The 13,353-nt window shown below is 50.8% G+C and overlaps 1 protein-coding gene across 1 annotated transcript; it reads right to left on the bottom strand.

Annotated features, from left to right (window-relative positions):
• Positions 1-7,691: 7,691 nt before the first annotated feature.
• Positions 7,692-12,097, bottom strand: SPACA3 (sperm acrosome associated 3). Its single transcript, XM_014796363.2, has 4 exons — positions 11,824-12,097; positions 10,776-10,934; positions 10,304-10,382; positions 7,692-7,758 (listed from the first exon to the last, which is right to left on the bottom strand). The coding sequence occupies exons 1-4, from the start codon at positions 12,008-12,010 to the stop codon at positions 7,692-7,694; spliced, it is 492 nt and encodes a 163-aa protein (XP_014651849.1). The 5' UTR covers positions 12,011-12,097.
• Positions 12,098-13,353: the final 1,256 nt, after the last annotated feature.

Below are 13,353 nucleotides of genomic sequence, written 5' to 3'. Positions count from 1 at the left end.
GCACATGACCTCAGCAACAGTCAGTGGAGTTTGTTGCAGTTGGGGAGAGCGAAAGGAAGAAGCATTTCCACGAGGAGCCACGCCAGGACCGAGCAGGCTGCTTCCACGCTGTCGCGTGTTGTTTTTGGCAGAGAGAGGCTGGAGTCCTTTTATTTTCCTCTTTCCAGCTTGAAGCTATTTTTGTAAGAGCCTTAACTATGAATGTGCCTAGTGAGAAAGGGTCTACGGAGGGTCTCTGATATGATTCTCGGCAGCTGGGAGGGAGGAAGTCAGAGGCAGGCCCCCCCACAGGTGTGATCTTGGTACAGGTCAGCTCAGCCTGCCGGAGCCTAGAGGCCCCAGGAGAAACGTGGGACCTCTTCCTCCACAGGCTCAGAGACTTCAATTTCGTTTTGAGGAATGCATCTATAAACTCAGCAGAAGTAAGGGCCTCCAGAAAGCCCAGAATGTGTTCCTCCATTACAGAGAAGCAGGGAGGCTCTGAGAGGCCAAGGAATTTGCTTCCACAGGGGGTGGGTATGCTACCAAGCCAGGTCCACTCACTCTGTGCTGCAGAACAAGCTTCCTGGCACAGTTGGAAGGGAGCAGGGCAGCAAAGGAAGGGGAAACACACGAAGAACACAAGTTTACCACTCATGCGGCCCCTATTGTCCGTCTGTCATGTGCCGGGCACTTGCCCTCAGGGAATTTATCATCTGAGCAGGGAGCACTAACGAATAAACAGACGACTATGGAGGTGCTGGAGAAGGCACAGGCGACTGCATGTGGGTCCAGGGGACCTGGGCCAAGAAAGGGGAAAGTGTCCAAAATGACCACTGAGAGATAGGCAGGTGCCAAAGGATGAAGGACCTGGTCACCAGGCTGAGGGGTGTATCATGGCTCAAGTCCTTCAGACTCCTTCCTCTGCTCTCCAAGCGTCTGTGAAGACATTTCCCAAGCCGAGGGTGGATTTATGTAGCTGATGGCTTTCTGCCTGCTCATTTGAGGTTCCTGGCACATGGAATCATTTTGTGCATGCATTTGTGTATTCCTAAGGCTAATAGGTTGAGTGTGTCTGGGACCATAATGTCTTTGGGGACTATGAAACAGATCAGTGGAAACCAACCCAGCCTGAGGACAGGTGACAGGAGGAGAGTCTCTTACTAATTCTGTTTAACACTCGGTGAAACCTCTGCTCACTGGCTTTGCAAGAACAAAGCAATAGATTGGCAAAGGCTTTAGACAGAGAGTCAAAGGACTGAATTTCTAACTCATTTCTGCTGTAAATTGACCCTATAACTTTGGACAATCTACTTCACTTCTCTGGACCTAAGTTTCCTCCTCTATAAAAGGAGAGGGGGTGGAAAATGGACAGATAACCTCTTTGGTGCATCCCAGCTCTAATAGTCTATGGGTCTAAGTTGAGAAGGGGTGTCAGATATCTAAGCAAATATTTCATTTTCTGCTCAGAGCCTCTATTTCCCATCTAAATAGTGAAGGTGATGGTGCCTAGTTTTCAGGGTAATTAAGAGGATTAAATGAGCTAAGGTATATACTTTCTATCTTTTCTTTTCTTTTCTTTTTTTTTCCCCTGTATAACATTGATTCTTAATCTTGTTTGTGTTAAAAACAAGGTGAAAGCTATGAACTCTCTCCCCAGAAAAAATGCACAGAGACACATGGATATACATAAAATTTTGCATACGATTTTAGGAGAGTTATGGACCCCGATGGCCCATCTGTGATCCTCTAGGGATGCACTGATTCTAGGCAAAGCTACCCTGGTCTAGAAAGTGCTAAGCTCTCCTCCAAAAGAACACCACAGGACCCCAAAAGCAAGCAGCGTTTCTTCTCCTAAAATGACATAATGACTGCCATTTTTCAACTTACAGGAGGAAAAAAAGGATAGATAGGATTTGATCAATTTCAAGGTTTCCTCCCATAAATTTTTTTAAACCTTTGGCACCTGTGACAGCTTGTGTGTTAGTGAGTTCACAGATGGAACAATGAATGAACAAGCAGAAAATGAATATGAACAGAGAATCTTGGAGATGTGATTTCATAAAATTACTTTATGCATGTGGAGATTTCGAGGGCTGACTAACCTGCATACATAGAAAGCAACTGTAGCATCACTTTGCAAACATCTCCGTGGCCTGGTTCCTGAGGAACATGGCCACTGCATGTGAGAAATGCATGCACAATGTTCTCCAGCTGCCGTTGAGGCCCCAGACACACACCACTGTTGGCATCTCATTCGTTTCTGAACAGGACTGCAATGGTGCATTTTGTTTAAAAAAATGTTACTAAATCCACCCCCTGACGATGACTGTGAGTGATGCTTTGGAATGGGGAATTTGGGCGTCTTGCCTCCTGGAAGCTGCTCTCCACGCCATGCCTCTGAAGGAAGTGGCTCATTGGGCTAACTTATCACCATTCTGGGCCATTTGTCTTTAGTGTAATTCATACTTTCTGGCTTCTTTACAAAAGGAAATATATCAAGTTCAAATTGGCCCAAGACAAAGTGATTGGTGGGCACCAAAGCATACCCAGCTCAACCCGCCTTAGAGGGAAGAGGGTCAAGAAACTGCTGGAAGAAAACTTCCAGCCCCATGCTGGGGTCTCTGCTGGACTCCCTCACTCCATGAGCACTTTCTCTGAGCCCACTATGTTCCAGGCACTGTGCCAGGCTCTGGGGGTTCATATGTCAGGAGGTCACAATCTCGGAGCGCTCAGGGTCTAGTCGGATAGAGGTAGGCGATAGACAGGCACACAAGAACCTGAGCAGCGAGAGCTACTGTGGAGGCGCTCCAGGCCTAGTGCACCCGTTGGAGAAGAGGCACCCGGGTCTGCCTGCCGGGCTGAGGTGAAGGAGGTTTTGGCTGAAGCCTTGAAAGATGGGTGGAAGTTCTGGGCAGTTTGCAGAGGAGATACCTGAGCAAAGGCTTGGAGGCAGAGGAGATACCTGAGCAAAGGCTTGGAGGCAGAGGAGAACCTGGGTCTGCAGAAGGATGGATCTCTGCTGGATAGGAGTGAGCTGTCCCTCCACTGCCCTCCCCCTGCTGTGCCTTCCCACCCCAGGGATCCAGCCAGCTAAGAATCCAAGGGCCACTCCAGCTAAGGAGGCTAGGACATGCTGAGGACAAAGCACAGCCTTTGGAGTCCAACAGCCCCATCCAAATCCCAACTCCACCAACTGCGTCACCTTGGGCAAACTCGAGAACTTCTCTGGGACTCTGTTTCCTCCTAAAAATGGGGATGACAATCTCTACCTCCTAGGGATGCTGCGAGGGCAGTGAGATAAACTATGGAAAGTACCAGTGTGATGCCTGACACATGGTAGGTTGGAGATGATGAAGTCCCATCCTACATGCCAACTCCATCAAGAGCAGCTGCCATTGAAGTGTCAGGAAGGATTCCTGGCCACATAGTAGAATAGAGGCTTGTGCTCAGTTTGCAATGTGGGCCATAGGCAAGAAGTGGTGGGCAAGAAGTGATGGCACATAGCCACTCTATAGAAGGTGTCCAGTAAGTGCTGGACCCCATCTGACTGGGCCAGCCTCCCACAGTCTTCCTCTCCAGGAGCCTCGGCCAGTGCCCAGAATGGAAAAAAAACCCAGCTATTATCCAGCTGAGGGAATGGATCTCACAGGCAGATCACGGGGACCTCAGACCTAGAAGAGTGCTCGGCACAGCCTCCCTTGGCTGCCGGGAGCCTCTGCCCCACTCAACTCTACTTGTCCTTACAGGCAGAGAGGGGACCTTAGCAAGCTAATCATCCCCTGGAAAGTTCACTCTACCTGTAGCACAAAAGATATAGAAAAGCTCATTTCAAACTAGTCTCCTGGAGCCAAACTAGTCCAAGAAGAAGGTGACTTGCACTAAGAAACGTGACAAAAATTCACCTGATTCTCCCCACTTCCCATAGAAATTTCTGCCACTTTATCCAAACCATCCCCCTTCTCCTTCCGCTCCTTCTCCCCACAGTCTCCCCTCTCCTCTTTCTCCTTCTCAGCAAACAGTGACGAGGATATGGTGCAGGCCTCCCAAGTTTGCCCTGGTCACCAGGGCAGGCAGGACGTGTGTCCACCATTCCTCCCCAGGTGGGCTGGAACTCAGCACCCCCAGAGCTCAGGGAAACCAGACAAGGGGCCAGCATTTCTCAAGCCCCCAGTCTGCACCAGGCCCTGGCCTAGGTGCCTCACTGCTCTCTCTACACTCTGTAGTCGATACCACAGTGCAAGGTGGCCTTTATCAGCTCCTCTTGCCCATGAGGAACACTGAGGCTCAGAGAGGTGGAGTGACTTTCCCAAGAGGGAAAAAACCCATTGTACCGGCTCTTCCCAAATTGTGCTGAAGCCCCTCTGCTCCAAGACATGGCCAAGGGAGAGGCGAGTGGGACTTGGATGAAAAGCAGCCAGGGTGGTCCCCCTGAGATATAGAGAGTCTTCCCAAGAGGGCTCAGGAGGGGCAGTGGGTCCATCTGGAGGGATGCCCAGGGCCTGACACATCACTAGTACTTAATACCATCGAATGAGTTGCTGCTATATTGAAACAAGGTATCAGGACCCATTCATCCACTGATTCTACAGGCATTAGCTGAGGGCCTACCATTCTTCCCTCATTGCTGAATTAATGCATGCATTCAGCAGGTTCATTCATTCATTGAGTACCTACTATGTGCCAAGTACTTTTCTATGTGCTGGGGATAGAAGGAATAGACAAATTTCCTGCCCTCGTGGTGCTTACAGTCTAGTATGAGGAGACTGGAAAAAGGATGTGCATAAATTCGTATGTGCATAAAATAGCCTCAGATAGTAATACATGCTGTGGTGGTAAGACAGTGACAAGGAGGGGAGAGGATCCTTCAGCTGTGGGTCAGAGAAGTTACTCTGAGAGGTGACATTGAGACAATACCTGACTGAAGAGAAAAGAATAGGCACTCAAAGATCTGGGGAACTGGCATTCCAGGAAGACAGAGCAGCAGGTGTGAAGGCTCTGTGGTTAAAACAAGTTTGTTGCATCAAAGGATGGCATTTACCACCTGGAGTATAATGAATGAGGGAAGAATGGTAAAGTGATGGTGAAAGGTATGAAGCATCATGCTCCTCTCAGGGAACTAAATGCCAGGGATGCACGCCAGCTATGACGGTGGAGAGATGAATCTGTAGGGGGCAGCTGAGCCTGGGTCATGAAAGACCGTGTGTACCAAGCCAGGGAACTTGGACTTTAACCTGAGGGTGAGAAAAGCCACTGGGGCCTGGATGCTAGGGAGTAACCAGCCGGAAAGCTCAGTCTAAGGGAGGAGGTGGGATGGCAAGGGACACCCTTACGAGGCCATTGCAATTGTCCTAGGAAAGGAGTGATGGGGGCCTGATTTAAAGTAGTGGTATGTGGGATAGAAAGGAGGGACAGTTTCCAGACATATTAAAAAGGTATAATAGACAGGACATAATGACCAATGGAACGTGGGATGAGAGAGTGATGTGGAAGCAGGGAGACGCCAGGACATAGCCTGATTTCTCCAACCAACCTGAGCGCCTCACTCCGGAATTGGGACTTCCAGGTGGACCTGTACACCATTTAACACTCATGCACAGGTGAAGGCTCCCTGGCTTTGGCCAGCACAATCTCCCCTGGATGCCCCTCTTCCGTCTGCTCCTGCTCCTGGTCAACCACCCAACCCAGGATCCCTTATCCAGGCCTGACCTCTGCCCAGCCCCACCTGGAGTGGCCCTGAGGTCATCTTGCCAGCCCAGAGCCTTCAAGACTTCCTAACAACTCTCCCTTTGGTTCCAAGGGCCTCACTCCACCTACTCCTGGACGAACGGGATCCAGTGGAGCACTCAGGTGGTTGCAGGCAACAAAAGTCGAAAGTGAAGTTGAAGTAGAGGGTATGAACCATCCAAAGATGATGGGCCAGGGGTCTCCAGTCAGGTGAGGGAGAGAGAAGGGTGCAGGTGACCTAGGACAACCACCTCTCAGCAAAGTACAGTGACCAAGAGCAAACATGGAGTCATATTGACCTGGGTGCAAATTTATCTCCTCTGAGCCTCTGTTCCTTATCTGTAAAATGAGGATAATAGTGGTACCTCCATCACAGTTATTGTTCCAGGGTCTAGATTAGATAATGCATGGCACATGGTAGGCACACAGGGTTTGCCTTAATGTTAAAGAGAGCATTATGTCCCTACCTGTGACTTAATGAGAATGGATCCATTAGAGATTGATCGCTACAATGCCCTACTCCCAGCAAGGAGTTGGTCCTTCACCACTGTCCACTTGTATGAGCAGTCCTCAAGCTTTACCATCGGCTTGACTTAGAGGCAAGATTTCCACTTGCAGAACCAAAAGCCAGCATGGGACAAAAGGCAGGGCCAGCTAATACCCTGGGGATGGGAGTGGCCCAACACCAGACCAGCAGTGGAAGGAGACTGGACTGCCTCACCAATTGTGGATGCTGATCAGTGGCATTTGGAGACGGCGGGTGGGTAGGGAGGGTGTGGTCAACATCATAGTCTTCTCTTCTCCCTGGGAGTCACCAGCCGTGCCTCAATCAACAGTTCAGTGCTTGCAGGGGGTTCTCTAGGCCTTTCCAGAAGAATCTACAATCTGAACTCAGGGGTCAGTCTCTCTCAGACATCACCTCAGTTGCTGCTCTTGCCACCACATCCACGGTGATCCTGAGACTCTGCCGACCTTCCTCCTTCAAACACAGTCCATCCCAAAGAACCTGAGACACTGAGCTCTAGGTAAATAGGAGACAGTGTTGCCTCCGTCTGAGCTTCCCACGTATTAAGGAAGGCAGAGAACTGCAGTTTTCTGCCTGAAAGCCACCCGTGCCCTCCACCCCATCCTCCAGCCTCCCAGCAGTGGTCAGCAGCACAAGTGGTGGCTTCCTTATGCAGGATATGACGGCCACCATCACTGTCAGTGGCACTTGAATCTCTTGTTGCTAGAGGGCACTGGAGAGCAGGGTAAGAGGTGCAGCTGAAGCCTCTGGTGGTCATCTCCAGTCACGGTGCACCACCCCTTGCTGGCCATTAGTGTGTTCGCGATCACCAGCTGGAGGGCCAAGGCACCATGACCACCCTGTATGACCAGAGCCACAGAAAATGTGTCCCAAGGACCCTCCCAAACAAGCCAGAGGTATACAACACCAGACCTAGGTAGGGTTATCAGATAAAATATAGGACACCTAGCTAAATTTGAATTTCAGGTACACAACAAATCATTTTTTAATGTAAGTTTGTCCCATGCAGTATTTGAGACCTGCTTATAGTAAAATTTTTTGTTGTGTATCTGAAATACATATTTAACTCGGGCATCCTGTTTTTGTTATCATCGTTGTTTGTTTTTTATTTGTTTGTTCATTTTGCTAAATCTGGCAAACCTAGATCCAGGTAAAGGGTCTAGGAAACTCTGCCAGGTGTGGACAAGGGAGGCACTGACTCCCCAGGCCTCCAGGAGTAGAGGTAAGCCTCCCAAGGGAGGCTTTTTGGAGCCCACCTGAAGCCCGGGCCAGGTGGACAGGTGAAGAAATCCTGAGATGCTCTGGTTCCAACAAGCCACCTGGAAACACAGTGAGAGCCGAGAACCACACTTATGTTAAACTATACTTTATTAGTTGGCTTGTCTTCCCCCGCCTGGGTCAGGAACCAAACCACGTCTCCCAGCCTGCTGTGCAGGGCCTGGTCTATCCAGAGAGGATCCTAGAAGTCACAGCCATCCACCCAGTCTCTGAGGTCCTTGCCCTGGCAGTGATGCCTCCAGGCCTCCCTGAGGATGGAGGATGGGGAAGAGGAGAGAACTAATCAGCTGCAGCCTTCAGTCCCTGCTCAGAGAAGAATAGGAAGGAGGCGTGGGCTCTAAACCAGAAGTGAAGTGAGGAAATGGGCTAGCAAGGGGAAGAGAGTCAAGTAAACAGTGTCAACTAGCAAAGAACCCACTAGAAGAAGTGAGAAAGGAAGAGAATAGCCCTTAAAAAGTCATCTATCTAGTCTCCATATTTTATCAATGAAAATACAGAGTAATTTGCTCAAGTTCACCTAGAAGTCAGTGGCAAAGGCCTGGAGTCCTGGGGTCCAGAGCCCCAGTTCAATGCTCTCTTCCTACCTTATGCTGCTTCTGCTGACAATGATGCCACCTGATGTGTACAGCGCTTTACAGTTTATATAGCACTGTCAGATCCATCACCATTTATCCACCTCCCACCCAGCAGCCCTATAAGGAAGATTGGGCAGATATTATGTTCCCTTTATTTCTAATGAAAAACTGAGACAGATGCAAAATTACTTGCCAAGCTCCACAGCTAGTATATGACAGAACTGCACCCACACCCAATTCTCCTTGGCTACCAATCTGGGTCTTTCAGTTGTTGGTAACTATAGCTTATAGGCTCTTTCAGGACCATTTCCTTGTTTCAGCATCACACTGGCATCTTGAGGAAGATAAGCAAGATCCTGGGGTCCCAAGTTCCCAGGAGTTTTGGAACTTTGCTAACTAGGGTCTTCCATGATGTCAATGTCAAAGAGCCCAGTGATGAGAGTGTCCTTAAAGGACCTCTGTAGATCTATCAACCAAGAGTGGTCAGCTGGCTTGTTTGTCTCTTCCATTAGACTCTCTCATTAGACATGAGACCCTTGAGGGCAAAGACTTGGGTCTCAGCCACCTCTGAAGCCCAGCGCCCAGCACAGAGCCTGGCGCAGATGAGTTCTCTATGCATGCGTGTGGAAGGAATAAACAGCACCCATTCTACCCTCTGGGACAACTTCCTTTCATCAGCCTCAGCCACCTCTCAGGGGTTATACATGCCACGAATGTACTCCTAGTGTAGAAAAGAGAGTTGTTCTTTGATTTAACCCAAAAGGACCTGTTTCTTCCATCCCAGGGTGGTGCCTCGAAGGCACCTTGGATTCCTGCTTGAGCCTGCCCTCACCCTTCCTGATTTTATAGATGTGCATCATGTCCTGCTGAACCTGCCTCACTCCAGACTCAGTTCCTGGGGCTTCAACTGTTCTCAAACCAACACCTCTCCAAAGCTGTGGCCATTGTCAAGGCCCATCTCAGACCTTCTCTATATTCACAGTCATTTTCACCTCCTCCTCTCCCTCAGTGGCCACGTCAGCTGTCTCTAGTCCTCCTCCACAGCCCTCATACCCAACCCATCTCCTGTCCATCACTCATGCAATTATCCTAGTCCAGACTCCATATCTCTCACCTGGACTCCTGCACAGCTTTCCCCACTCGTCCCCTGCCTCTAGTCTCTCCTCTTCCTTCTACTCTTGGGCTGACAGTTAAAGCCTTCCAAATTATCTTACCAGCCTGGTCACTATCACATCTGTCCAAGGTTCTGATGCTCCAACCACCTAGAGTATTTTACCTGCCCCACCTTCTGCCCTCTGCTGGTTGCTCATCCAGAAATGTGAGGAAAGTGAGTTTCGTTGCTCTAAGTAGGGAAACTCTCATCAGAAGAGGATGGGAAGCTAGAGGGCCACTGCCTCAGAGGCTGCTCTGTGAACTAGCGATCTAGTCCAATGCCCCGTCGGATGCTCATCCAACTCCCTTGCCTGTGAGGATGGCTTCAAAGGCCATCTTGTGGGACAGAGATGGGAAAAGAGAAGGCTGACAGGGTGAGGCTCTGGGGCGCTCCACCCATGCTTCAAGCAGGGAACCTCTTCTTTGATCTGTTGTACATCTTGGACTTTTATATAAAAGTTAGTTTAGACAAAGATGCCACAGTTAAAAAACAAACAAACAATGGGGCTTGCCTAGTGGTTAAGTTCAGCGCGCTCTGCTTCTGCAGCTCAGTTTCAGTTCCCAGGCGCAGACCTATACCACTCGTGGGCAGCCATGCTGTGGCGGCGACCCCCACACAAAAAAATAGAGGAAGACTGGCACAGATGTTCGCTCAGGGTGAATCTTCCCCAAGCAAGAAAAAAAAAAGAGAGAGAGAAAAGAGGAAAATTGGCAACAGATGTTAGCTCAGGGCAAATCTTCCTCAGCCAAAAAAAAAAAAAAATAAAGGTTTACTAGACCCAGGTCTAGTGGACCTGAAGGCAGGCTTCCCAACAGAGGCAAATCTTGGAAGAGCCAGGCTTGGCTGCATGACCTCCGGTGAATTGTTTATCCTCCCTGAAACTCAGTGTGTGGTCTGTAAATACTTCAGTGGTAATAATCCCTACCGCTGAAAGAAGTTGTGCAGATTGTGAAGCCACGGAATGGTGCCTGGGACAAAGTGCACACTCAGAAAAGTTCAGTTCCCTGCTTCTGTCCTCCAGTCCTGGCCACACTGCCTTGAGGGGCTCCAGCCCAAGTTACTTACCAGCTGCCCAGACCCCGGGGCTCTTGAGTTATCTTCATGGCACAGATAACAGCATTCTTGAGGTCAGGATTCAACAAGTCTGGGGAGAGAAAATGATGAGGGAGCAGGGGCAGAGCTGGACATCCAGAGCCTGTCTGTCTGTCTCTCCCTCACACACACGCACAGATAACACATACACCTTCCTCCATCCTAAACCCCACCCTGTCTCCTGACTCCTCCAGAAGCACAGGTTTCACTCCATCACTTCCCCCACAATCAAAAGCAATCCCCCCTCCATTCCTATAGCTCTCAGGACAGTCTCCCATCTGGGACCCCAAATCAGATTCATGGAGGACCCACCCTCATCACTTGCCCCATCCCACTCTCCTCGCTGGGCCCAGCAGGTCCACTCAGAGATGAAGGCAGGAGGAGCAAGGAAAACGAGGGAGCAGCAGAGGCTGGTGCAGCGGCCCCAGACTCAGGCCCAGCCTACCGGAGCAGTACATCTGGCACAGGTTGGGGGCCTCTGGATCGAAATTCCTGCACCACTTCCGGCTGTTGACCTGGAAGATGCCGTTGTTGGTGCTTCCATCAGCTTCGTGGTCCACGGCAGCTGTGTTGAAGCCACTTGTGTAGTAAGCAAGACAGACCCCTGCGTAGGGTGGACACACAGGCCTGTGGGTCAGAAGATCAAGTCCAACCCAGACCAGAGCGCTCACGGTGCGGGTCCCACACGTTAGCTCCTCTGAGCCTCAGCGCCTGCTCGAGGTGATCAGGGCAGACGCCCTCCCGCCTACTTGACAAAGGAATGCATTGAAGCTCAGAGGGCAAAGTGACTTACTCAAGGTCACATACAGCTACCAAACAGCAAGAGTCCAGACTGGACCTCAGGCCTGTTGACTCCTAGGCCAGCAATCTTGCTGCTGTCTCACTGTTCTGCACATAGTGGGGCCCAAGAAACATTTGTGGAATGAACGGACAAGAGCTAAATCATCAGAGGCAAGATTAGGAAGACACAGGTGGGACCTATAGAGGGGACTAGAGCTAGAGGGAAGATGAGTCCAGATGTGGCTGTACTTCACAGCTTCCCAAAGCAGCCACCAGCCTGGAAAGTTTGGTATTATTGCTCAGTTGGCCCTAAACTTCAATGGGAATTTTTGATCCTTGTGCCCTAATTAAGATTAGGGTACTAAGCTATTCCGTTCCTTTGGCTCCTGCCTTTAGCAGCGGGGGGCGGGGGGGGGGGTGGCGAGGGGAGGGGTCGGTGGTAAGGAGGGTGGGGTGGGTGGGAATGAAGGGGCAATTCTGAGTTGGCTGCCTGTTGCCTGCCTGCTACGTATTTAACTCAGTTTGGGTGTTCTCTACGTGTCATCTCATATTCCTTGTATTACAAATGAGAACTGAGGATCGAAAGCTCCCACGGCTACACCCCTTGAGTGAGAAGGAGCGAGGGAGAGGAGGAGTGAGAGGAAGAGGGAGAGGAGGAGGGAGGGAGCGATGGTGGAGGAAGCCCAGGACCAGCCAGGGAGAGGGGTTCTCACAGTCAGCCAGGTTGTATCCCCGGTATCCGTCCAGGCCAAACTCCTGTAACGCTCTGGCCAGCTCACAGCGACTGTAGACCTTGGCCTGGCCAGACATGAGCAGGCAGCTGAGCAGAGAGGCGAAGGCCAGCAACGTGACCCCGGGCGGGCATAGCCACCTTCCGGGGGCCCAGCTCCTGGCATCCATGCACGTGGCACAGGTGGAGCCCCCGGTGCTCTGGCTCGGAGCTGGGCTTTGCGACGGCAGGCAGCTCAACAGCCCTGGTTGTCCACTCACAGACCCTTGGGAAGGGAAACAGGTCCTGAGTGTGCCCCTGGGAACTGGGGAGAAGGTTCCAACACTGCAAACCGTCTCCCTGCAGCCCTGAAGAAGCATCAGCCGCGCCACCAAGATCCAGGAGAGGGTTCCCTGAGGCCAGCCCCTCTCCCTTCCAGTTCTACTTTATACCACCCTGCCCCAGCAGCAGAGAGAAGAGGGATGGAAACAGGGGAGAAAAGAACATATTTTGAGTTCCAGACTACATGCCAGGCATTACTGAATCCTGAAGCCCAAGATTTCACAACTAGGAAGGGGCAAAGTTTGGACTGAGACCAAAGTGTATGTGAAGCCAAAGCCCCACTGGGGTGTGGCCGTGTGCTGCTGTTCCCAGAGGGGATGGGCCAAGCAGTGTCCTCAGTGTAAATTAATCCCTAAGCCCAGTTGGCAAGGAAGCTCCCTTCTGACACTGAGCCTCCCTCTCCTGGCCTGAGCCGAAACAAGGTCTCTCCAGAGCACCACCACCCTGCAGCCCTCTCAGGTGGAGGCTGCTCTTTCCCCCACACACAAGGCCCCGAGGCAGGACTGAGACACTCCTTCCTGCCCACCGCCCCTGTTCAACCATCACCTCGCACAAGCCCCACCTGCCTTGAAGCTCACCTCAGCCCGTTTGGTTTGCCCTTCACACCCATTATCACTGGCTCTGTAGGCCAGTCCCCAATATCATGAAGAATGTTAGCACCTGGTTATGACCGTCACCTCCACTCTGTCTCAGCCACCCCTCCCCTGGCCTTGTCATCCCTGCAACTCGTCACCACCCCCCATTCCCCCACCTCTGCAACCTTCAATTCCAGTCTCTCTGACCACCACCTCTGACGTGTCTTTCCACATCTCTCATGACCTCCACCCCACCACACTTGCCCTCCACCTCCGTAGAGTCAAAAAACAAAACAGTCACACAACCTCGATCGTGGGTGTCCCTACAAATGTGTGGCCTCCAACGCCACTGGAGCTTCAAGCCATCGAGGATGTCAGGATGGGTTAAGAGTGTGGCTTTGCAGTAAGACTTGAGTTTGAAGCCCACCTCTATACTTTACGACATCTCTATCTTTGGACACTCTCTGAGCCTCATTTTCTTTATATAAAATGAAGAAATTAATAGCACCTGCTTCAGAAGATTGTTGAAAGAATGAATGAGAAAAGAAAGGCATGGAGAGAACTTAGCTCTTCGCACTAACAGTAGATTAGTTGTTATTTCTATTGTGAAGTAATTC

This window comes from Ceratotherium simum, chromosome 16 (genome assembly GCF_057802395.1).
Source record: "Ceratotherium simum simum isolate JZ-2026a chromosome 16, ASM5780239v1, whole genome shotgun sequence".
In the NCBI taxonomy this organism is placed as follows: Eukaryota; Metazoa; Chordata; class Mammalia; order Perissodactyla; family Rhinocerotidae; genus Ceratotherium; species Ceratotherium simum.
Note: the sequence above shows the minus strand (reverse complement) of the source record. Positions and strands in the feature narration are given on the sequence as shown.